Source organism: Toxotes jaculatrix, chromosome 17 (assembly GCF_017976425.1).
Source record: "Toxotes jaculatrix isolate fToxJac2 chromosome 17, fToxJac2.pri, whole genome shotgun sequence".
In the NCBI taxonomy this organism is placed as follows: domain Eukaryota; kingdom Metazoa; phylum Chordata; class Actinopteri; family Toxotidae; genus Toxotes; species Toxotes jaculatrix.
The window spans coordinates 14522694-14544436 of record NC_054410.1 but is presented as its reverse complement, the minus strand read 5'-3'; the positions used below and the strand labels follow the sequence as shown (position 1 = coordinate 14544436).

At 42.1% G+C, this 21743-nt stretch overlaps 2 protein-coding genes across 2 annotated transcripts in view; one reads left to right on the top strand and one right to left on the bottom strand.

Annotated features, from left to right (window-relative positions):
* Nucleotides 1-4536: 4536 nt before the first annotated feature.
* grem1b (gremlin 1b) lies at nt 4537-6487 on the top strand. Its single transcript, XM_041060937.1, has 2 exons — nt 4537-4648; nt 5169-6487. Exon 2 carries the CDS (start codon nt 5170-5172, stop codon nt 5716-5718), a length of 549 nt encoding a protein of 182 aa, XP_040916871.1. The 5' UTR covers nt 4537-4648; nt 5169; the 3' UTR covers nt 5719-6487.
* Nucleotides 6488-7497: 1010 nt separating this feature from the next.
* LOC121197562 (formin-like) overlaps nt 7498-21743 on the bottom strand; it is a 38849-nt gene continuing 24603 nt past the window's right edge. The window contains exons 13-17 of the mRNA XM_041061231.1: nt 20869-20961; nt 15521-15572; nt 10946-11095; nt 9377-9458; nt 7498-9262 (exon numbers count right to left, since the gene is read on the bottom strand). Of these exons, the coding sequence (XP_040917165.1) occupies nt 9218-9262; nt 9377-9458; nt 10946-11095; nt 15521-15572; nt 20869-20961 (422 nt within the window). The 3' untranslated portion in view covers nt 7498-9217. The remainder of the gene's footprint in view (nt 9263-9376; nt 9459-10945; nt 11096-15520; nt 15573-20868; nt 20962-21743) is intronic.

The following is a 21743-nucleotide window of genomic DNA, read 5'->3' as shown; positions in this document are numbered from 1 at the left end:
TCCCACTTAAAATGATGACAGAGGTCTGTAATTTTCATCATAGGTACACTTCCACTGTGAGAGACAATGTGGAAAAAAAAAAATCCAGGAAATCACATTGTAGGATTTTTAAAGAATTTATTTATAAATTCCTGTGTAAAATAAGTATTTGGTCAAGAACAAAAGTTCAACTCAACACTTTGTAATATAACCTTTGTTGACAATGACAGAGGTCAAACGTTTCCTGTAAGTCTTCACCAGGTTTGCACACACTGTAGCTGGCAAACTTTAAATGGGCCTGGACATGTGCCGGCTTAAGCAGGGGGACACGTCTGGCACTGCAGGATTTGATTCCCTGTCGCCGTAGTGTGTTACTGATGGTAACCTTTGTTGCTTTGGTCCCAGCTCTCTGCAGGTCATTCACCAGGTCCCCCCGTGTAGTTCTGGGATTTTTGCTCACAGTTCTCATGGACAATTTGACCCCACGGGATGAGATCTTGCGTGGAGCCCCAGATCAAGGGAGATTATCAATGACCTTGTATGTCTTCCATTTTCTAATAATTGCTCCTACAGTTGATTTATTCACACCAAGCTGCTTGCCTATTATAGATTCACTCTTCCCAGCCATGTGCAGGTCTACAATTTTGTTCCTGGTGTCCTTCGACAGCTCTTTGGTATTGGCCATGGTGGAGTTTGGAGTCTGACTGTTTGAGGCTGTGGTCAGGTGTCTTTTATACAGATAACGAGTTCAAACAGGTGCCATTAATACAGGTAACGAGTGGAGGACAGAAGAGCTTCTTAAAGAAGTTACAGGTTTGTGAAAGCCAGAAATCTTGCTTGTTTGTAGGTGACCAAATACTTATTTTATGCAGTAATTTATAAATAAATTCTTTAAAAATCCTACAATGTGATTTCCTGGATTTTTTTTTCCACATTCTGTCTCTCAAAGTTGAAGTGTACCTATGATGAAAATTACAGACCTCTGTCATCATTTTAAGTGGGAGAACTTGCACAATCAGTGGCTGACTAAATACTTTTTTGCCCCACTGTATCAGGCAGCTTCTCAGTCAATTCAGTTACAACCCATAAAAATACAGCTTCAAAGGGAACAGTGGATGGGTTTTTTTTGGCACAAGATAAATCTAAATATACCTTTCTTGAATGATGAAGGAGCGTAGCTATGTCTAACATTTGTGAAAATGGAACAATGAGCTTAATGCACTTTCTTAGAAATGAAAAAAAAATACGAATATAATGGAGTTTCATCATAAAGCAACATAATTCATGAAACTTTTAACATCATCATGTAATTTGGCAACAGAGGTATCTGAATTTGTCTTATTAGCATAGCTGATAAATATTTTACCCTAACTTGCACAGTTATAAAAACAGTTGCTTCAGGAAGTTCATAAGAAACTTCTTGAAAACAGAATGGCCTTTAATCTTATTTTGTTGAGGAAGAAGTGGTGAGTTTAAGATTTTGTTAATTCTCCCAATCATTTAGTGAGAATGTTCCAGTTGAGTTTCATAGGATGTCTGAAAATCAACTGAGTACAACTATTAAAAATAATGATTCTATGATGTGGTTTAAGGAAGAAAAAATGCACCTTTTGTTGAATTTTATGGAAAAAAGCCAAGCAGGGTTGATCAAACCATCTGTTTATTGCAGTCCATTAATCTCAAAACCATCAAACAGTAAAATTCTTTGTCACATGAACTGCTTCAGACCAATAAAATCAAAACATAATGTCACTTTCTGTTTGGCTGATCTCTTGTGTTAAAGGGAGAAATTATTGGCACTCTTTAGAGCCACAAGGGGGAGTGCTACAGTTACTTCCCAGACAAGATCAGACTGATGTGTTCAGTGAAACAAACTCTTGTTCATACTGTAACAGCGCTCAGGAATTTATTTTTTCAAAATCATGAAGGTGGAATGAAGGTCTAGGCAAACTTGTTTGCAACCATGTCAAAATTTAATGTACCTTTGAATTTATTCTTCTTTTTCTTAATTTCTTTGAACCAAGAAGATTCTTTTACATTTTAAATTTTAGTTTCTATCTTTGGAGATTCGTTTCTATGTGGAGGTCTGAGCCTTGCAATGGAAAACAAGGTACTGGTGATAAGGCTCAACACACGATGTCAACCATCTTCAAATTTATGTTGACCTGAAAGAAGCCTGGGCATTTTTTTCTTGTAAAGTCTGAAGTCTGAAGAGTTTCCAGTGATATGGTGAAGGTCAGAATCATTTCTTGAGATTTATTCTCCACAGTCCATTGGGAGGCTGGCATGCTTTTCACATGTAGCAGGACAGATTGGACTTGGACAAAATTTCATCTTAATATTACCCTTGTTAGTGCAGCTCCTTAATATCAGTGCAGAGACAGTAGCACAGTGTCTGTTTTGGTTTGACCCTTCGTGTTCAGGCATGCCGAGGCCATGTGTTAAACAGATGAGTTTATGGTGAGAAAAGATGATGCAATGTGAGGCCACAGAGGTTTTTTTTTCCTTTTGAAACAACATGAAATAAATAAAGCATGAAAATCTAGCAACGTACAGTGTTTAAATTAAAGGTTAGTTAAGATGTTATGGGTGAAAAGTCTACTCTTGAAGCAGTGTGGGTACTGGAGTTTTATTTTCTATAATATCATAAACAGATTTTTTTTTTTTTTACATTTTAACATCCCTTTTATCATATTGCACCTTGCACTTGCATAACATGTTTAAGTGTAACTGATGGCTTTACATATGATTAACTAATTTAATAGTGTTTGATACATGTTACAAGCCATTAAGCCACTGATTTTAGTTGCCAGGTTGCATGCCTGAAAAACAAAACCAAAAAAAAAAAAACTTCAGCTGCTGTTCATCCTACTTAAGGAGGACACTTATCTTTTTTGATAGTTATTTATTGAGTATTCACTCAGTAAATGGACCCTCTAATGGAACATTAAGTCTCCGCAAAACCTGCAGAGTATCTGGACTAAAATTTAAAATTTATCAGCAATTAATCTGAACGCACTGTTATGTTCAAGAAACCAGTTGGAGATGATTTGAGCTGGAAGCAGCCATCAGAAGATTGCTATACACCGTGGTCATGAAAGGATGGACATGGTCAGTAACAATACTCAGGTAGGCTGTGGCATTTAAAGGATGCTCAGCTGGTAATAAGTGTCCCAAAGGGTGCCAAGAAAATATCCCCCACATCATTACACCAGCAGCAGCAGCTTGAACCGTTGATACAAGGCAGGATGGATCCATGTTTTTTTCTGCCAAATTCTGACCCTGTAACGAGTGATTGTTTGAGTCAGCGTTGCCTTCCTATCAGCTCGAAGCAATCTGGCCATACTCCTCTGACCTCAGGCATCAACAAGGCATTTCCCCCCCTGAGAACTGCCGCTCACTGGATATTTTCTCTTTTTGGGACCATTCTCTGTAAACCCTAGAGACGGTTGTGCGGGAAAATCCCAGTAGATCAGCAGTAACCGAAATACTCAAACCAGCCTCGTCCGGCACCGACAGCCATGCCACATTCAAAATCACCTAAATCAACTTTTCTTCTCCATTCTGACGCTCGGTTTGAACTTCAGCAGGTGGTTTTGACTATGTCTGCATGCCTAAATGCACTGAGCTGCTGCCACGTGATTGGCTGATTAGATATTTGCGTTGAGGAGCAGTTGAACAGGTGTATCTAATGAAGTGGCCGGCGAGTGTATATGCCATTGCATTGCATAGTTAAAACCCCAGTCTTCTGTTCTTAAGCAAATTAGGTCAATTTTTATTTACTGTGCGAAAAGTTTTTTTTTTTTCAAGCCGTTCTCTGTGTCATAAAGGCCTGAATTAACCACTGTTGTATCAGTCAAACAGTGACTTTATGAAAAGATATACAGCGTTTCAGAGAAATCAGTTGTGCTTGATTTCCTCACTAAAAGTTTGTGACTAACAGCCAGTGACCGATGGCTCAGTAATGTCTCTGGCTCTCAGCTGTCTGTAATGAGTTTACTCTGAATATAAATGCTGTCTGTGCTGAGGATTCACAGGTGTGCTGTAATGCGATAGTCAACTTTTCTGCCCGAGTTCATTCTCAGATCGCATGCCTGTCCATATTTTTTTTTGCCTGAGGGCTGCGAACGCCTCATTTCAGTTTTAACAATTTGATGTATTGCACAGTATTATCATCATCATGCTCCCTGTGATGCAAAATTATCAACTGTTTTACTTTTTCCATGTGCGCATTAACTTCAGGCCTGTCTGCTCTCAGCTCAGCCCCTTCTCCTCCTCCTCCTCCTCTCCTTCTCCTCCTCCTCCTCCTCTTCCTCCTCCCTGCCTGCCCTCGCAGTTCCTCGGTTGTCTGTTTTCTTGAAGTGGGTTCAGGGAAGTGTTGAGGGGGCGGATAGTTTTGATTTTGTCTACATCGTGCTTAGCCAATAATGTAGAGGGGAACTGTTGTGCACATCTCAGCTGGCAGACATTTAAAAGGGAGACAGTCCGGCGCTGGAGCAATTTGTATTAAACCCCCCTGGCCCCTGTCTATGGAGCGGTTAGTCTCCCACCCATCCATAGTCCCACCACCAGTGTACAGTCGACAGCAGTAGGTGCCTATCGCCTCGGAAGGTGCCTTAGAAGACTGACAGGATCAGATCATTGCGCTTTGCAGTGGAGGCTCGAACAGGTGAGTGAATTTGCACCATTTCTGATGGGAACATCCACGCGGCTTACTTAAAAAAAAACAAAAAAAAACAAAAAAAACTTTATTTAGTTGTATTGATTATGGTTTGTTGAATTGATTATGGAAATGAAAAACGGCAGGCCTGTTATCCGCTGCTGTGCATGTGTGGATGCGCAGATGGTTTATTAAACACATGAAGAAGCTTTTGCTCTGGCTAAATGTGGTTGCATTCTTTTGCATAATGGATAGCCTGTAGCTTTGAGCGTGTGAGCATGATTGTAATCATATATTTATAATTCACATATTCAGAGTGAAGTAATTCAACTTTACGCTGATTTTGTTTTTGTACTTCAGCTCTGTTTTGCATGTGGTTTAAAAAGAGAGAAAGAAAAAGAAAAAGAAAGAAAGAAAGGCGAGCCCTATCTGTGCGCTTTTACGCAGCGTAAAAGCTTTGACAGCTGTGCCTAACCCGTCCAGAGTTGAAACGGTGTAGGTGATGAATTATTTTCTTCTTCTCCCCAAGGATGGCCAACTCGACGCGTATCTTTTGCAGTATGGTTTTCATCATTGGGTTGCTATCCTCTCCCGTGGATTCAAAAAGAAATCGAGGTTCACAAGGCGCCATTCCTCATCCTGACAAAAATAACCCAAACGAATCGGAGCAGCAACCGCAGCCTCCGCAGGCGGGCTCCGGGTCCCGGCAGAGGCAGGGCTCATCCTCACCCGCCGACGAGGTGCTGGAGTCCAGCCAGGAAGCTTTACATGTGACGGAGCGCCAGTATTTGAAACGGGACTGGTGCAAGACGCAGCCGCTCAAACAGACCATCCATGAGGAGGGCTGCGTCAGCCGCACCATCATCAACCGCTTCTGTTACGGACAGTGCAACTCCTTCTACATCCCCAGGCATATCCGCAGGGAGGAGGGGGCCTTCCAGTCCTGTTCGTTTTGCAAGCCGAAGCGCTTTACCACCATGACTTTTACTTTGAACTGTCCGGACCAGCAGCCACCCACCAAGAAGAAACGCATCCAACGCGTCAAACAGTGCCGCTGTATATCCATAGACCTGGACTGAAAACTCACAGAAATGTGTTGTATGTGTGTATGTGTGTGTGTGTTTCTCATACTCTTATTCTTCGCGGACGGGACTGTTGGTAGGGGGAAAAAAAAGCAGAAGAAAGAGGCTGTCACACAGCCAAGAGCACGTGCCTGCCTCCATCTGGGGATATGCTCCACATATACGATGACTCAAAGGCTGCCTACATGTACTTTGATTTTCTTCTTGCACAACGTGTGAACAACTGTGGACATGCAACTCATAAACCGACGTTGAACAGCAACGAACATTTTACTCCTCACCGGTTTGCCAAGTTTGAAAACCAAGCATCACTGCACGGGAACGCTGACATGGAATGGGCACGTTTTACGCACGGTTTCCTCACCCAATAGGACGCATAACCCCGTTTTATTTAACAAGTCACAGTTCCAAACCCTCGTTGTGACAGGAGCACATTCCTGCCCAATTTTGTATTTGTATGCGTTTATATGTGTTTGTTTAACTGGATGTTTCCACTGTGTGGAATTTGATGGAGGAGTTATTGATAATTATAAATGGAAAAATGTGATTTTATTTCGATATTCCAAGAATCCTTGGGTTAACCTGACTGATTTCTGTGAATTTCGAAGTCCATCAGTAATTTTTATTTTTTTTTATTTAGTTGGGTGAGTATTCAAATGTAGGGACAATACGCTTTTTTTGTTAGTTAAAACGGACGATGTACAGTGATGGTTTATACAATATACAGATTAAATAGTTGTTAAATGTAAAGCCTGTCTGTGATGTAACCGGTTTGTTTATTCCTTTGATTAAATTATCCATGAAAACATAAAATAAAGGGATGCTGGAATTTTGTGGATATTATTTGAAAGTTCACAGGAGTTTGTGTAGGAAAATGTTTGAAACAAAATGTTAATTTATCCCTGCTCTCCTCCTGCAGGGAGTCAGCATCTTGCTGAGACTTTCACACTCAGAACTTGGAATACATTTCATCGTAAAAGTAATCGGTTTTATGAGAAATGATGCAGTTACTTGTTCCAATTATCCCTTTTAAATTATATCATTTAGCTTCATTAGGCTATATTTTGTCGGAGTGCTGGAAAATGAAATGGGGCAATGTGGTGCTCAAGTGTAAACGATGAGGGGGTTTCTGCCTAAACCTGACCGTTTGATGAATGGGTATCATTTTTTTTATGTAAAAAGGAATCATTTTTCAGCCATCATACCGAATATCACCCTTGTAATATCTGCTCTAATCGGCATGATTATTTTGGTGTTTGAATAATAGGCTAAAGATTGTAATAATGTCCTTGAATTTCACATTTCTAAAAATTCTGATTGCAAAACAAATTACTTATGTTAACAAAGTTTTTCACTTTATTTCAAGAGTTTTCCCGGAAACAATTTTCAGTGTGAACCTCAAAAATGAGGTTTGATTGAGAGACTTAATTCTGAGTCATAGTTTATTGAACAGTGTCCCTGAATCTCCCTGAACCATTTAATTCTCGTTGATGCCTCAGGTTTCTTTGTGTTGTGTGATAGTGTTGACAGCAGTACATTTAGAGAAAATGGTTTACCACACATTTAAAAGAGCAAGTCTTTATCTAAACTGAGTCTGGTTTGTTCAGCATCCAGTAGTTTATTCTTGAAATTTAAAACAATTCCATAAAATTACAGAGCACCTATATGAGAGCTACTGAAGGTCACAAGAACCGACATACGTACAGTAGAGGCTACAACAATTCCTTGGTCAGTATGAGCTCAATTTTTTGTTGAAGTTGAAGTAAAACACAGCAGTTTAAAGTTATGAAATATCTCTGTTTTTTATACAAAATAAATGGCACACATGAAAGAATTTAGAGGGTAAAAAGACGTAATTAAAGGTGCAGTTTGATGGGTTCTCTGATAATGGAAGTCTGTCTGAGGTATAGCAACTGGCATGGCTTTTTCAGGTGATATGCTTAAATGTTCTCGATACCCAAAATACAACCCTCATCTCCCCCACATACATGGCCACAACATACAAGTAACATCCATGTGAAAATATATCTTTCATTTGACTCACGTATCAGGCAGCTTCTTAGTCAATTCAATTACAACTAAAAAAAATACAGCCTCAAAGGGAACAACGCAGATTTTTTTTTTTTGGCATAAAATTAATCTTTCCATACATAAATATACTTTTCTTGAATGATGCAGAAGTGTGGTTATGCCTAATATTTGTGAAAACATACACTTTCTTGGAAAATAATAATAATAATAATGGGATCATCATGAAGCAATGCAATTCATGAAACATTTAACAAGGAAACCATACCCTTGCATAGGAAAAGAGGTGCAAAACAGTGCAAGACATATGAAAATAATGCACGCAGTTCGCATAACACAGGAGTGTGGCTGACAGCGAGCTACAACATACAGCTACTGAAAGCAGGAAAGTGCTTAAACCTGTGTCGGACACAACGTGACGCACAGCACTCAACCAAGGATTAACTTTGCATTAAGTACATTTCAATTCTCGGGTGAGTGGGTGCTTGGGCCAAAACCTACTGTGTTCTCCTAATGTTTTTAAGTGAGTGTGTGTGTGTGTGAGGGGGTCCAAGGCTCAGGGCCAGACTTACTGCCAGGTTCTGCCCTTCTCTGGCCGTCACCAAGGAGAGGTCAGTCTGGTGCAGTGGAAACACACAACACAGTGAAACCTCCACACACTGATTTTGCACGCACACGTTTATACACAACATGTCTTCATCTGCACTTGAAGCCCAGAGCAGATCATTTATCATACTCCTCAAAGCTGCGCCGTCCCTGCCGATTCTACAACATGACATATTTACAAGACTTTTAATGAGCCATGGTGAATGAACCGCGATTCGCTACAGCGGGAGGACACTGGAAGCTGCTTCGAGAGAAAGATCTGTTTTGTTAACGGAGGATTTTCGTCTGAGCAGAAATCGCTGGGAGCAGCAACGACGTCTTAACACTCTGAATATGTTGGAACATTTTCAGTACATTCGCTGTCTCAGGCAACAACTACACTTCTGAAAAGAATGGATTCTTAGCTCTTGTGGATCCGGAAGGAATCTTGTGGATGTGTCAGCTGGTACTGTTGTGAATCCCACTGACCCACTGCGACCTCTCACAAGCTGGGCACTCAGGGGTCGCGCCACGCTGGATGAATGAGGTCAACCTTTAGCCTTTAAGACTCTCATCACTTCGGCTGTGGCAGCCATGCATCCTCGGTGCAGGAGCTTTACCCAAAAAAAGGCTCAACATGAGGGTGGGTGGGGATGGGTGGGGGTGTCCAGTGCTGTTAGTAGAGCAGATACACGACAGTAGTAAGAGTCCAGTGAGGTTTTATTGTGAGTTCGTACGGAGCACAGAGGGCAGTCTAGTGTTGTTGAGGCAGGTGGTAAACGCAGGAGGGATGAGGACTGTACACTTTCTCATCCGAGTTCTTGCCCAAACTTTCTTACCGCCACCACTCCGCTCTTCTTCTCCTGCTTTGTCACTCGTCATTTCAGCTGGAGGACACGCTGGCTTCCTTTTGCCGCAGCCTTTCTTTCTGTTGAAAGAAGAACCGCAAAAAGATTCAGCATATTGATTTTAGCACCGACACAAGAAACAGCAGCTTTCAGGAAACTCCACATTTCTCTGCTGTATGCAGATCAGCTCATACCAGACTGTTGGCATTGATCTTCTTGGTTTCGACTCTCTTCTCTGCTGTGATCTTCTTGATGTTTTCTTGAGCTTCCTTCAGTCTATGGGGAGTAAAAAAAAAAAGGATGTGATATTTCCCGGCCCTTTAAAACTAGAAATACACACTGAAAGCTCTGGAACCATGAAAACAGTACTTGTGTAACGTGTGAAAACAATATAAAGTCAGCGGCCTCTCATCACTGTGTCCTTGTGAAGTTGTTTGTAAGAGCAAGACATTTAAGTATCTCCCTAGGGCACCCTGTCATGGAGCCTTGTAGAGCCACACACACACACACACACACACACATAACAGATCCTCTCAGGAGTTTGCGGTCAGTGAAAGCCCCATAAGTGAGAAGCAGTGGAGAATGACAGTGGGTTGATGAGATAATGAGGCAGCCTTTAAAAAGCACTTGGCTTTTATGAGTGTGCAAACAGTATTTAAAATAAAGTTAATTGTACATAAGCACAGTCAGCTGTGAGTAATGTGGGACACGATTACCTAGTAAACAATTAAGAGAGAGCACATGGATCCAAACACGAACTCCTAAGACTGCATCTTCAGAGTGTGAAGAGCCATGAAAGCGCTGACTGATACTTCAAACTGCAACGCAAAAATGGCCGTGCAGTTTGGCTGGATGATATCGACAGCGACTTTCTTTGCTTCAGTCCTGTTGCGTTGTCTCTGAAAGTGCGGCTCTCCTGCCCTTTGGGGCTGCATCCAGCAGCATCGTTACAGTGTTTATCAGTTCCCTCATAACACGCAGTGAGAGGCTCCCGTCCACTTGCTTGTAAAGCCAGGCGGCCGCCATGAGGGTCTGCTGTCCCTTTGGTGGAATGCCCCCCACCCCCAACATGACGCCTCAGGTCAGAGGAAACAACATAAATTTAGGCACAGGGCCGAGGCCCTCAGCTACTCCCGTTTGCCTCCTCTTTGATGGTCCCCCACCCCACCCCACCCCCTCTTTGCTTTAATTACAACCCAGCATCTGAGCATCACCCTTGCACAATTAGCACTAATTTGACCTGACGTCCAGGGGTGTTTAACATCCATCCAAAGGTGACAGAGACTAGTCAAAATCTAATGTGAGGATGAGATGGTTATGCTTTATTAGCCAAGTTTGTGACTGAGAAAAAAAGATACTTCACACAAATCTTTCTGCCAGAGATTAAATGTACAATCCTTCAGGTTTTCATATAATCAAACACAGTTTTTATACTATTTCTACTTGGCATTTTTTTCAGCAATAGCCATTCAATATATTTACATTCTTTGATTGCCAATTGCCTTCACACGCACATGAAACAATGCATGCATTTAACTCAGCCTTGTTGTTTTGAATTCCATTTGATATCAGCCTCGCTCTTTTCTCTTCACTTTCCTTATGATGTGTAAGAGCTGTAGTAAGTTACTGCTAATGCAAAAGAACATTTCCTGCAGATGCTGCTTCACATTAAAAGCATTCAGTTGGCAAAATAGAGGGGAGGGAGGGGGCTTTAAAAATAACGTTGACATGAGATGGAGCTGGCTCACCAGAATCAAACTCACCTCTCCTTGGAGATGTTCTTGCTTTGTCGTATCCATGTGTTCTTGAAGTCATTGCAAAACTCGTACCACAGCATAAAGACGTAGCTCAGGGACACTTCTTTCTCCCCAGGTTTTGGCTTAATACCAAAGTAGCTCACCATGTCCTGGAAACTGTAGGAGAAAACAGAGCGGGCGGGGGCACAAATAGTGTTGTCTCACTACATCTAAACACTTATATTTAATAGAATAAATAGCTGTGTGCTTCACTGAACTAGTCTAGGTCGAAAAGACAAAGCTGTAAACAAGAAACACGGACAAACAGAGGGTAAAAACCAGTACAGACACAGAGAAACACAAAGAAAGTGGTGGATGGAGAGTCAGACAGAGAAGCCAGAAACAGAGCTGGAAGGCGAGTGTCCACCCTGCTGGGCCACGAGGGAGAGCCAGTAGCGGCGGCTCCATTATCACATTGACCTCCACAGCCTGCAGGGGAAGACGGCTAGAAGACACGGAGACAGCCAAGAACAGGCTGCTGCTCCTCTAGACACAGCAATCTCTCTCTCTCTCTCTCTCTCTCTCTCTCTCTCTCTCTCACACACACACACATACACACATGCACACCACTGTGTATTCACACCTACAGCTCCAAAAATATGAACATGAAATGAATGATGCACATGTGAGTTCACTCAGAAAAATGTGCATAAATAAAAAAAAACGTAGCGACGCGTCAGACGTGTGAATGAAGAGATTCCGGATTTTCTGTTTTCACTGGACCAGACTGTAGCACTGTTGTAGGCCTAATTCAATTGTAACCAAATCTGAACTCTTTGCAAGGCTCTCAGCAGCACACACAAGGCATGAAAAGCAGCCTGCTGCTTCAGATTCCCTCCCTCACCCAAACATGAAAGACATTTTCAGGCCGTGCCTGTCAAAGGGTTGATAAAAGGGGGCTATGATTCAAGGGATGCTCCCTGTCTCATTGACACCCAGATAGGCTCTGACCTCCAGATGCTAGGTGGCTTTTTGTGACGCTAATCTAAGACATGTTCACATTGTGTGAAATGGCGCAATATGCTGCCCAGACGGCGTGCTAAAAGCTGAGGGAAAAAAAAAAAGGGGGCTTCTGCGTGAGCCTGCTTCCCATTTCCCAGTGATGCGTCATTTCATTGGGATGCTCAGAAAAGGAGAGCGCTGTAGATCATCCTGTACACTACAGAAGAAATCAGAGGCTCTCGGATGTTTAGATTGACCAAACAGACCAGCCGTCCCAGGTAGCTTTGTTGCTGCCGGCCTGGTCTGGCATGATGAACAGGGTCTCTTCTCCATCAGCTCCTCTCCTGACCTTAGGTCATCATGTCAAAGCCTGCACAAATCAAGCAACAAGCTTTTCCTTTTAGCCTCCTGAGCATATGCAACAAGCAGATACACAAAGCTTCACTCAAAACAGATGCAAACACGCTCACACACGCGAGTATACCTACAAAACATAAACAAAATCAAGCAGAACCGAGTTCATTTGCGAGCGCAGAACAATTACACTCACACACACACACATGCGTGCACACACAAACCCCCTACACTTCTGAAATCCACGCTATGATGCCATTGCCGTGAGAGGGTTTACTGCAGCACCCACAGCCAGCATTCCTCACTGACAGCTATAAAAAAAGACCCATTACAAAACCATGAGCAGCCGTGAGAATCAGCGAAATATTTGGACAGGCAACTCTGCATTCCTTTGTTTCCCCAGTAAAAAGATTACAGAAGTAAACTGCATGCTGCTGGCGGAGTCAGCAGAGGCACTAATTTTTGTGCCATTGTCGTCATACGATGCCAGAGAAGAATAATATACCAGCTCGCATCTATGAAACCATAACTGCACGGTGACTTGTAGAGGAGGCAGTTGGGCCAAATGAAATTGAGCATGCTGTGGGAGAGGAGAACTTAATGAGACGGAACTGAGGACAGAACCAGAAAACCTCAATGGAACCCAAACATGAAGCAGACAAATTAGGACTGCATGCTGGGGAAAAGGCCTCAGTACTCGGCATGGATAGGCCACACTGCCCAGATTCTTACAAAAAGTGAAAAACCATGTCTTTCTCATTAGAGTAACGCTGGGCTTTTACAGTTAAACTCATTTTGGGCTGAGCGACAGTCATTGTTAGTTGCATTTTAGGGGAATCTAGTAATGATCATCAAGTTATCATTTTACAAAATTCAGTTGTCCAAATGAACAATATGGAACAAACTGTGATTAAAAATGAGCAGAATGAGCTTTTTAAGTTATTGTTTTACATGTGTGAAACGTTTTATTTCATGTAAAGGTCAATATAATGTTATCAGTTTCATCATTTTATAGGTGATATTTTATATATGTGTGTGTGTGTATAAACAAAAGCACATTTTTACTGCTAATACAATACCCTTAAAAATGAATACAAATAAAACTGTAACTGAAAATTGTTAAATCAAGCAGCCAAAACAAAACCTCTGTCTGAATAAAATAGTCTTAAAATGGCAAAAATTTATATCAGAAACTTTCTGATCAGCTATGGATGTATGGTCAATTATATGAATATAGCCCAAAACCACAACTTTCAATAAGAAAGGATAAGTGAGGCAGAGTCTGACTGACCTGGGATTCAGTTCCAACTTTTGGTACTTAATGGTAGAGCTGACATAATTTGTCAATTAATCAATTTGTCGTTTGATAGGGAATAGTTAGTCAACTATTCTGACAACTGATAATTCATTAAGTGATTTAAATTCTTATGTATTTTAAATGTAATATCTTTCACATTTAGACGGTTGGACATAAACAAGAAATGTGAAGTGTCTCTGGAAACTGTCATGGACATTTTTCACTATTTTCTCATATTTTATAGACCAAATGATTAATTGAGAAAACAATCAGCAGATTAATCAATAGAACAGATGTTGCCCTGTTTGACACTTATCAAAACTTACAGACACGTTATTCAGAGACAAAAAAAGTACTGAGGTTTGATACCCAGCTGTAATTCTTGCCTGTATCCTGATGCTGATTCATATCACCCTACCCCACTCACTGCTGGTTAACTTTGACTCACAGGTGTCTAAACTCACTGACTCCTCATGAGCCCAAGGCTGAGGTGTAAGGTAGGACTAAGGACGTGCTGTCTATTTCCTTTATTAACACACAGCCATAAGGTTGTTGCCACTGCTGCTGCTGCTGTTGTGCGTTTGTGTGAGGATCCCTCATAATGCGCAGATGTGAGAGCCCACCCAGGGCCCGGTGAGCCCGCTGACGCCCATATTCATCAACAGCGTGTCACTTTTACGAGGTGGCTCTGTGGGAACCTGAGAAAGAGCCCCCCACCCTTTGCCTCCTGCTCTACCTAGCGCCAGTCAGCCAGCCCCGACTTTGGATGAAATTAAAGGAAAACTTCATTAAAGGCAAAGGTGCTGTCAGCTGCGGGGCCCTTTTGATCAATATTCCCCTCCAAGTTCAACGCCTTCATTACAGTGGTGTCACTCATGCACATAAGGGCACACACCCACACCCACACGTTAGTCCAGTCCAGTGGACAGAGATAACACTATAAGGTAAGGGTGGGGGTGAGGGACTAGGACAGAGAGCGAGAGGTGCAGTCGTCCCTCTTGGCTTAAAAACAGCAACATGAAACAGAACAGTTGGGACCATTCGCTGAGTTATAGTGTTGTCCAAAGCAATCAACATCCTAATTGTTTATAGTTTCCATTTTCTTGCGACCGGCGTCTTTCCCTTTCTCCTTTATGCGCTTTCATGATTTATTTTGGAAGTGGCAGAGTTACGATATAAAGCAAACAATTCTGCTCTCTATCCAAACAAGGCAAAAATAATCTATTTGCTCTGTTTGTCTGCCCCACCATCTTTTTCCAATATGAAATGTTCCAGATATGATTTCGCTCGGACAGCGAGCTCAGCGGCTGCCAGTGTGTCTTACGCCTATAAATCAGATGCCTCTCAGAAAACTCTCGGGAGTCTTCTGCACAAAACATGGCAGATAAGAATGATAGGAACTGCAGGGGAGGAAGCACAGCGTGTTCAGGCTTAAAATACTGTATGCTGTACATTATATATGTGTAGAAATTCATTGCTGTCTCTGTTATGGGTGGGTATCCTGTTTATTTGTCGTTAGACAAATTACAAAAAGCTGAAAAGTTAGCACAGATGCATTTAATAATTATAATATCTCCTTGTGTATAAATAAGAATGTGCTAAATCCTTCAAAATAAATCATCCAGTCCTCTCCAGTGAAAGTTGGACTTTCTTACCAAAGCAGTAAAACCATGATACTGAGAAGCCCCCTACATCTTACCAGAAACTATCACCTGCTACCAATAACTGTTTACAACTATACAAATGGCAAGCATTAGTGTGATCAGATAACAGCCAAGATATCTATGTGAAGCAATCCGAATAACTCAAAATTGCAGTGTGATGTTTGCAATCCATAACACATGGCCGAATCCACAGGAAATATAAATATTTTCAATCCAAATATGATATTTCATTCATAACTTTAAATGCGCCTCGACTTTAGGTTTGTTAAAGTTGTGGTTTCCTACCTTTTCTGTGCTGAGTTGAGTCGGTCCTCTTCAGCTGAATGCTCCTTTTGAGCTGTAAAAAGAGAAAATGTGTATGATTATTATGACACAATCAAATGTTTCCACTGACAGCTACTGAAAACTGATCCCAGGTCAGGAGGAACCCAAAGGGGGGGGCGCTGTGTTCATTAGCTATTCTTGGAATTGTGAAATGAGGAGAGAAGAAGGAGAAGAAGTAGAAGGGCCTTGGGTTGAGATGTCACTGACACAGTGAGCATGTTATCCAAGTGACAGTTACGCACATTGTAAAGTTTGACAGGCTTCTGCGTGTTGACGCATGAGAGTGTGAGCCTGTGACGCCTGGACTCGGGGCGGGGAGGGGTGGTCTGTTTGCGGAGGTGTGTGTTTATGTATGTGAGTGTGTCGACATACTGTACACGCGCATGTTCTAAGCTGAGCTGAAGCAGGGACGCAGGGTTGAGCAGAGAGGCTTTGGGAACTGGAGGCTCCTGTGGACTCCTGCCATGTAAAAGTGTCTAAATGCAAGGCAGATGTGTGCGGCGGGCCAGGCCGAGGTGCAAGAATTTATCTAGGGCCAGAGAGTGCCTGTGATCTCAGATTTATTGCATTTTTCCAGATTCATCCTTTTTACAATGATGGGGGACCTTTCCTACTTGAAGATTTAAGAGGGGGAAGTCTCCAAAAAATTGTTCAAAGGCAGGTTTGGGGGTCTTCTGGGAGAAGGTGAGCTTAAGCCTGCGACCAACCACCCTTTTTACTTTTACTTCTTTTTTTTTTCTTTTTTTTTTTTACATGTATGTGGGCAAGGGGGCTGAGGTAAACCTAATGAAGGAGGAGGGGGTGTGTGGTGGCCATGTCTGGGATAGAGGGAGGATGGGGGAAGAGGAGAGGGGCCGTGACCAATGGCGTTAGTCTCAGTGGGGGTCAGGCTGGCGCCTGAGGTACCCCTCTGGTGCGACTGTTCAGAGGTGGCACTGGAGCCGAGAGGCTGAGAGAGAGTGAGAGAGAGAGAGAGAGAGAGAGAGAGGGAAAGAGAGAGTGGCTCAGAGTGAGAGGATGTGTGAAGTTTCTCTTCCTCCGCTCCCTGTGTAAACATGAAACCAGTAGTCGCTAACTAGAAAGTTATGAGACGTGCATGCTGAGAGGGACAATAAATTAGGGCTTTAAAACTCTGACACACTTTTCCAAACCACTGCTTTACCTAGCAGCCAGATAACAAAGAGATGGAGAGTGATCTCAGAGGGATGCTGAGGATTTCCATAAAGCATCCTTTTCCATTTCTCCGTACCACCTCTGTTTAGGACGCACATGCACCTCCGAGGCTTCATCAAAAACAGGTTCCTTGGACAGCTGTTATCGGCAAATTTCACATGGTCTACGTAATTCAGTCATCTGAACAAGTGGAATTTTGGTTATTGGGCTGTGACTCACTGACAACAAAAAGGATGTGATGATGCACATGAATTTCCCAGGAGGGCCAGTGAAATGAGACTTGCACAAGCTGAGATTAAACACAGGAATTTGTTTTCAATTAGTCATGGCATGTATTCAACGTGAAAAATATGCCCGTCAGAGTATCCCCAGAGGTTTCAAAGAGCTCGTATTAACAAGGGAAACAAAAAGGTGCTTGATTAGATGTTGGAACTGGCGCAGTCAGATCAGGGAAAGCTTTTTTTTTTTCCCTCCTTTTTTTATCAAACCTTATATTGCTGAATGAGAGAGACAAATTGTAGTGGAAATACAAAGCCACATTCCAGAAAGTCAGAGAGCGAGCTGAGATTAACTACGTAAAATCCAAAGTATGAATACTCAGACAGAATCAAATGCAAGAAAAAAAAAAAGGGGGCAAATTCCAGAGTGTGCGTAGGACTTGGCTTTGAAGAGGAGCAAAAACAGTGACGGGACAAGGCCTTATAAGAGAAGGGTTCACTGGATTTCCGAGGTATCCCCTGTTAGATCTGGGAGAGATCGCACAGGCATGTTTAAACGGCAGAGCACAGGGCGTTTGGGTTCACCTGTCGGCCCTGCTGTGAGCCTCTCCGCAGCCTGGGTTATGGGTCAGTGGTACTCAGAAACACAATTCTCACTGCAAAGTTCTGTCTTCATCTATTCAATCTCTGTTCATCCGCACTGTTTCCTAACAGCTAATTTCAATATCTAAAATCATGTGTCAAACACATGTATCTGTGGTCAGCCCTCCCGAGCGTTTACCTGGGTGAGAAATTCACTCATTCGCTGATGAGTCAGAGTTTAAGAGGCTCGGCCGCTCTTTGATGTGAGAACTGTTGCTTTGTTTTTGCCTTTTGAAGTCATGGAATCATCACGAACGATGATTACTCGCAGCTCCTCCCAAAGAGCGGGCAACAGCGCGAGGAATTCTGTTTATGAAAGAAAGGTTTACAAGTATTCCACTGGAAAGTTTATGTTCAGAATGGGCCTTTGCTAACCAGTGCCATGGTGTAGCCGGTGGCAACCACGGTGGTTTTAAAAGCTTTCATTTATTCTGTGATACTGGCCAAAGCTTAAGGGAAAGTTTTAACACTCAGCAGTAACCAAGGTGGATAAACTAGAACAATGACGTGGCACATTTCCATTTCCAGGGTACATAATTCCAGCACAGACCTGTTATGCAATGACAAACATCTTTTTAGGGGCTGCACTGCAAACATGGACTCCGCACAGATTTTCACCCTGCACCACAAACACATGGCTGCAATCTCCTGGTGAGATACCTCATCTGACTCTTATACATAGAGAGGGAATCTATTGTTTCACCACTCCAATGGCGTGCTGCACATACTGTGGGTAACTAACAACTTGTTGCACGATACAGGCACTCGACTTGACTGCTGAAGACACACACTGTGTTAAAACATTAATCTTTCACTCCAGAAAAAGACAACACCTGTGCATTATTTTTACCAAATGTCAAGAAACAGTGCAAAATTGCCAATCCAAGGTCCAAGGGACTTCATATTTAGCTAACCCCAAAATACTGAATTTACAAGGAGATTCAGAAGACAGAATGAATGGCAAAAATGCCATGTTTTAAAAACCAACTTATGGTTTGAGTACAAATGTCTGTCAGTAGTCATTGTCCCAATAACACTGGGTTACTGGTAAAAAAAAAACACTAGAGAAAATAGTCCCTCCAAACCAAAATGCATTTCCTGGATCATCCAGTGTAAGTGGGGCACTTTTTTCTGTGAGATACTGCTGTTTTAATGTTTAATGCTTTGAGCACCACAGATAAAACTCCATTCACTTCCAAGAAGTGAGGTTTTTCTTTTATGGTGATCTGGATAACTGAACCTTTAACACTTAAGGCGTTTCCCTTTAGGCGTGCTGATCTATAGACTGTGACCTACACTGACCTGTCCACGTCCACAGGCTGCAGCACAAATTATGAGCAATCATACTGGCACGTGGTGCATGGGGGATACAGAAGAGACCAAAAACTTTGCAATGTCCGTACAAGCCACACTGCCTGCTGTTGTGTTAACTGTTGTTAGGTGGTGGACTTTTGGCTCTGGTTTAACACTTAATATTTAGGGGAGCTAATTCGCTTTATTTCAGCCTTTGTAGGGATCTGGTGGTGCGTCTGGTCTACACCCCTGGCTTCTCCGTGGTGTGCAATAAACATGAAGATTTTCACACAGCAGCATCAGAACAAAGTAATCAGGACAGAAAGTGGAAGTGCAAACAGAGGTTTGCCTCCACTGCTTTTTTGGTGACACTTTTACTGTTTATTTATGCGCAACTAGATCTAGCGATGTGACGGCAGGAGAAAGAGATGGAGCCCTCTGTGGCAAACTTAAGACGTCTTAATGGCATTCACTCCAACGCAAAGGAAGGTTTGTGTATAATAAAACTTTGGTGAAATAAGCATATGGGTGTCTAATAGACACATGGACCATCACTTTAATGGTAAGTGAGCCATAACTCAGGGAAATGTGTACACAGTCACCTTCAACAAAGAAACTACCACTGAACGTGTGTTTAAAAAGTGATGAAGGCTGAAAAGGCCACTGAGTCAGATGTGTTGGGACTCTGTGTGCTCTTATTTCTCTTATTTCTGTTTATTTCTAGGAATTCTCATCACCCCAAAGTGCAGTTTGCAGATGTGTTTCTTTCCAGTAAGAACGCACAAACTTGCTTCTGGGTCAGAAAGGGGACAAGACAGCGAGAGGATAAGAGTTTGTCGGAAAAGCTCTTCTCTTGTCCCGGTGGTCCTGAGGCCTGATCCACTGAGGCCAGCCAGTCTTTACAAGGCCGCAGCCAGAGATGTCCTGCCAGCTTTATGGCAGCCGAGAGTACATGAGAACCATGTTAGAGGCAATGTGATCCCTTCTACAGGCCTGTAGACTCCTGTCCTCATGCTGTCTTACAGCGCACTGAGACGCCCTCTCTCAGCAAGAAGACAAACACACACACACACACACACACACACACACACACACACACACACACACACACACACACACACGTACACTAAAAGACAGATCCTGCACCACCCAGCTGACTGGCTGACATGGCAAAAAAAAAACAAAAAAACCAACAACAAAAAACATAATTATACCTTCCTCTTTTTAAAGGCCCCATGCTGTGCGTCTGGGTGAAAACAGGGCTTTTCTAGTTCTTTAAGCTCGGTTTCATGACTATCTCCACGGCAGTCCAACTGAATGCTTCATCTTTGAAGTCACTAAGAATTTTCTTAACCATTTTACATGAGTCAGGTTGGCTTTATAAGCAGGACCGAGTGCGAACTATCTATCATCGTTGTCTGGCAGTGAGGACTTGCATGTGTGTGTCACTGTCCCAGACTTGGAGGAAGTGGGAGAGGATTAAACAACTTATCCCTTGTCTTGACTGACACAAGTCTAATTGTCTCAGCTGGGGAGAGAAGTAGAAAATATTTTGTGGCAATCAGTGCAGGAGCACTTTCCTGAAGCCAAAAATTACACATTTGTAGATTGTAGCTGTCGGACCGGCTTCATGCCCTGTGTTCAAGTGTTAATCTGTGAGTTTTTAAAATTTTTTTGCCGTGTTTTGGGGCTACAGGGTCACTGCATAGGTCTTGAACTGCACTTCTTTGCCAATTACTGGGTGCACAAGGATTTTTCAAAAAAATCTTCATTTGCTAAATAATAGCTACACGATTAAAGGGACATTTATTTGATTTATTAAAATTCAGTGCCGATTTTTACGTCTTTTGGAAGAACAAAATCAACACATATTTTTAACCAGCAAACCAAATGTGAATTATGTTTCCCTAATGAGAAAGTTTTGTCATCTAGAGTTTTGCTATGGGAGAAAAAAAAAAAGAGAGGAATCTTAGCTTCACACACCTGCAGAGATAAATCTCTCCATCTTCTCCTGGAAGGGTTGGAGGTGTTCCTCTGACGAGTTAGCACACACCTTCTGTACTTCCTTCTCACAGGCTGGAAGAGAGAACAGAAAAGGCAAAGTATGGATATGATGAATAACCGAACAGGCAGAAACAGAGCGGGATGAAAAATGAATTAAAAGTTTCAAATGTAAAAGCCATTCAGGGATATAATTAAAACTGGCAAAAGTAATTAATAACATGATTTAGTTAAACACTGTGAAATTAGGTTTCATCAAAATATGGTGAAGAGAAAGACACGGTCACTTGAAACAAACTTGGGCTGTTTTTTTAAAGAAATGATCTTACTGGAAAAAAAGGCTAACACATGTAATGTTATCTATATCTTATTGCCCAAAAACAGATTTTGATATATTCTATACTGTATTAACTTCTCTTCCTGTACTTGTCTTCTTTTTAACCCTTGTGTTAGATTTTAACACAAGGGCCAAAAAAGGAAAGTCCACATCACCTAAAGTATAAACAGTGTGTGCTTTTAATTGGAATGTTAAACATGAAATTATAGTTTATTTTTTATTCTAGTCATTTAGTTAGTCTTTATCCCCACTGTTGGAAAGCAATCCATAGTTTACATTAGTAATACATGAGTAATACTCATATGATCATTCTTGCCCACACTATTCCCAAATTTTGGACAATAAAATTGTGTTGTGTCGCACTGTGTTCAGTACATGTGAGGGCAGCAGATGTGTTTGCTGTTTGTGGATGAATTTTTTCGTCGCGGTGCCAAATGACCCAACTCACACGAGCTCGGAGGAAACAGCAGTGACTGAGCATGTTCCAGCCGAAACCTTCCCCATTTCCTCTCAACTGTAA

Coding starts and splice junctions, on each gene's coding strand:
- grem1b (XM_041060937.1), top strand. CDS start 5,170: ATGGCCAACTCGACGCGTATCTTTTGCAGTATGGTTTTCATCATTGGG.